The sequence below is a fragment of the Myotis davidii genome, unplaced genomic scaffold, assembly GCF_000327345.1.
Source record: "Myotis davidii unplaced genomic scaffold, ASM32734v1 scaffold621, whole genome shotgun sequence".
Taxonomy (NCBI): Eukaryota; Metazoa; Chordata; class Mammalia; order Chiroptera; family Vespertilionidae; genus Myotis; species Myotis davidii.
The window spans coordinates 61,497-64,862 of NW_006291207.1; the positions used below are offsets into that span (position 1 = coordinate 61,497).

The following is a 3,366-nucleotide window of genomic DNA, read 5'->3' on the forward strand; positions in this document are numbered from 1 at the left end:
TCGCCAAAGGGTGACCTTGAGCTTCGAGCTCCCCTGGGGTGCTGGTGGGACCTAAACCCCACTTGAGATGTTGTTGCAAATGACAGTTATTTTTGCTCCATTTTGAGTCTTTTGTTGTGGTTTGTTTTTTTTTCTGTTTTATTTAATAGCTTCCTTAAAAGTGATTGGACCTACCCAGCCCCTTCTTGTCAGAGTGGGAGAAGACATACAGCTAACCTGTTGCCTGTCCCCCGAGGCCAATGCACAGAGTATGGAGGTGAGGTGGGTCCGGGCCTACCGTTACCCTGCTGTTTATGTGTATATGGGCTTCCTTAAAAGTGATTGGACCTTCCCAGCCCCTTCTTGTCAGAGTGGGAGAAGACATACAGTTAACCTGTTGCCTGTCCCTCGAGGCCAATGCACAGAGTATGGAGGTGAGGTGGGTCCGGGCCCACCGTTACCCTGCTGTTTATGTGTATATGGATGGGGACCATGTGTCTGCAGAGCAGATGGAAGAATATAGAGGGAGGACAGTGCTGGTGACTGACGCCATGAGCGAGGGGAGGCTGACCCTGCAGATACACGATGCCAGGACTTCAGACGATGGGCAGTACCGGTGCCTTTTTGAAAAAGATGGTGTCTACCAGGAGAACACCTTGGATGTGAAGATAGTAGGTAAGGGTTCTAGATAGATGTTTGGTTCCTACTGCTTTAACATGGTAGTTCTGGGAAATTTCCCCGGCATCCGAAATTTTCTTAATGTCATTCACTCATCAAATTAATATTGAACCCTTTGATGTGCAGTAACTGCCATAGATACTTAAAGTCCACAAACTCAAATGGACCAGATTTAATTCCTTGGCTACCGAATTTGTACCTTTCTTAGGATCTCCATAAAGCGGCCATCCCTTTAGTGAAATGTGAGAATTTTTTGCCATAATTTTACACAGCCTACTATTCACAGAGTGTTATTAAAATTCTGTGAAATGTGACCATAATTTTACACAGGACTCACTGCTTCACAGAGTGTTATTAAAATTCTGTGAAATGTGTTGTTACTGGGAAGTGTAATGATTCAAAAGTTAAACTAGATCCACATATAAACAAAAATAGTAAATACTGACAGAATTGGCAGGCTGGAGGAGGAAAGACAAAATTGTTGCCTGCCTCACAATTTGCCACTGTCTGTATCTATGAATGAAATGGATTTTCCAAGGCTAGCAAATGCCATTGAAGGCATAGGCCAACATCTTGGATGCTGTGCGTGGTTCTCCCATTGATTTTGTGTCTAAATTAATAAACACATTTAGGGAATATTGACAGGAGCACATGTGGAGGAGTTGAATGGACTCCATCACTTTCTGCCACTGGACGTACAGACAGGGTGCCCCCCTCCAAGTGTGTACACACTTGAACAGGTGACAGCTCAATTTTGAAAATGAATGAATTTTAACAAACACTGCCTTTATAATTCTTCAAAGTGTGTGTATACATTTTTGGGGGCACTCTGTATTTATAAGATTTTGATCTTGGAAACTATATTATTTTGCTTATTGACTCACTTCCTGGTCATGTGCTTTATGCCCTGGTCAAAATAACTTTGTTCTCAAGTAGAGAAGAAAAAAGATTGGATTTGAAATTTATTGCATCCTTTAATAGGTCCTAGGATAAGTTTAGAAATACAAAAAAAAAAGCCAACACAATGAAACAAAAACAAACCACTCCGGGCAGACTCACCCCTCAGTGGAGGATCATTCCCCGTAAGCTTTGCCCTGCCCACTCAGTCTCCCGTCCTCTCAGTGATCTCACTGCTCCTTTGGCCACTTGCAGACTGAGGTCTTGTGTCCCGATCCGTATTCCTCAGGTCTGGGCTCTTCCCCGCGGATCACCATGGAGGGCCTGGCGGACGGAGAGATGCGGCTGATGTGCTCGTCGGAAGGGTGGTTCCCACAGCCCCGCGTGCAGTGGAGGGACTTGGAAGGGAGGACAGTGCCCTCGTTTTCCGAGGTGCTGGCTCAAGGCAGCGATGGGCTGTTCCGCGTGGAGGCCTTCCTTCAGGTCACAAACAGCTCTGATGGCAACGTGACCTGCTCCATCGGCAACCCCCTTCTCGGCGAGGAGAAAATGACAACATTTTTTCTCTCAGGTGGGTGACTCCAGGTGATCCTCGCAGCCGTGGGAATGAATATGAGGCCCACCCAGAGGTTTTGTTTTGCTCACGGTGGATTTTCTTCTGGATTAGAAACTAATTTTCCTTAACACCATCTTCCTGGCTGTGGCCTGGCCACTGTATCCTCCCCGCTCACTTTCCACCTTGCTGTCCACTGATCGTGGTGATGTAGCCGGAACAGAGAGGGGAGAAATGTGTGTGTGAGTGAATGTGTGCATGTGTATGTGGGGTGTGTGATTGTACGTGTGTGTGTGGGTGAGTGTGTATGTTTGTGTGTGTGTGTTTGTGTGAGGATGTGTGTGCGAATGTGAGATGTGTGTATGTGTGTGACTGTGTGAGTGTGTGTGACCGTATGTGTGCGTGAGTATATGTTTGTGTGCATATGTGTGTGAATATGTGTTTGGGGGTGATTGTGAATGTGTATGTGTGTGAGTGTGTGTACATGTGTGCACTATGTGAGTGTGTGTGTGTGTGTGTGTGTGTGTCTGTGAGGGAAAAACAATAACCTAAACTTCACTAAACTTCAGCTTCTGCAGGGCCGAGAGGAGCAACTGACTTCCTCCCTGAGGCCCAGTCCCACCTCCTCTCCAGCTCAGGAGTTGGTCAGATACAGTTGGAATTTGCCCAGTTTTATGATTTAACTAGGGGCACAGTGCACGAATTTGTGCACCTTGAAAGGAACTGTGGGTCGCGAGGCTGTGGTGAGCACAGGGGTGGATGTCAGCCCATCCTCCGCGCCCCTGCCCAGCCCTTACTGCTGTGGCCCCCATCCCCTGTCTGCTGGCAGCCCTGCTCCCTCCACTGTCACTCCATGCACTGACAGCACTGGCCCTGTTCACATCTGCTGCTGGCACCAGCCCCAATGGCTTTACGCTGTCAGCGGGTACGAGCGGGGCCAGCACCATCAGCAGGTGTGAGCCATGGCTGCTGTCCCAGTCGCCCCTCAGGAGCAGTGGGGAGGTGGAGAAGCCCTCAGGGGCAATCAGGGCTGGCAGCTGCCGCTCACACCCGCTGATGACACCAAGCGGTCGGGGCCCATGCCAGGCACCATCAGTGGGTGCGAGCAATGGCTCTGGTGCCAGCAGCAGGTGCAAGTGGGGTCAGTGTCGGCAGCAGGTGCAAGCACCAGGTGGGACTGTGGCGTGTGGGAGCAAAGAATTTTCAGTAACCACCAAAGGCTCACCCTGATGAGTGACTGGTGCCCTGCCTTGGTCTGA

General features: G+C 49.0%; 1 protein-coding gene across 1 annotated transcript; it reads left to right on the forward strand.

Moving 5' to 3' along the window:
• The first annotated feature begins 293 nt into the window (after window positions 1-293).
• LOC107183178 (butyrophilin-like protein 2) lies at window positions 294-2,133 on the forward strand. Its single transcript, XM_015564357.1, has 2 exons — window positions 294-654; window positions 1,844-2,133. Exons 1-2 carry the CDS (start codon window positions 294-296, stop codon window positions 2,131-2,133), a joined length of 651 nt encoding a protein of 216 aa, XP_015419843.1.
• Window positions 2,134-3,366: the final 1,233 nt, after the last annotated feature.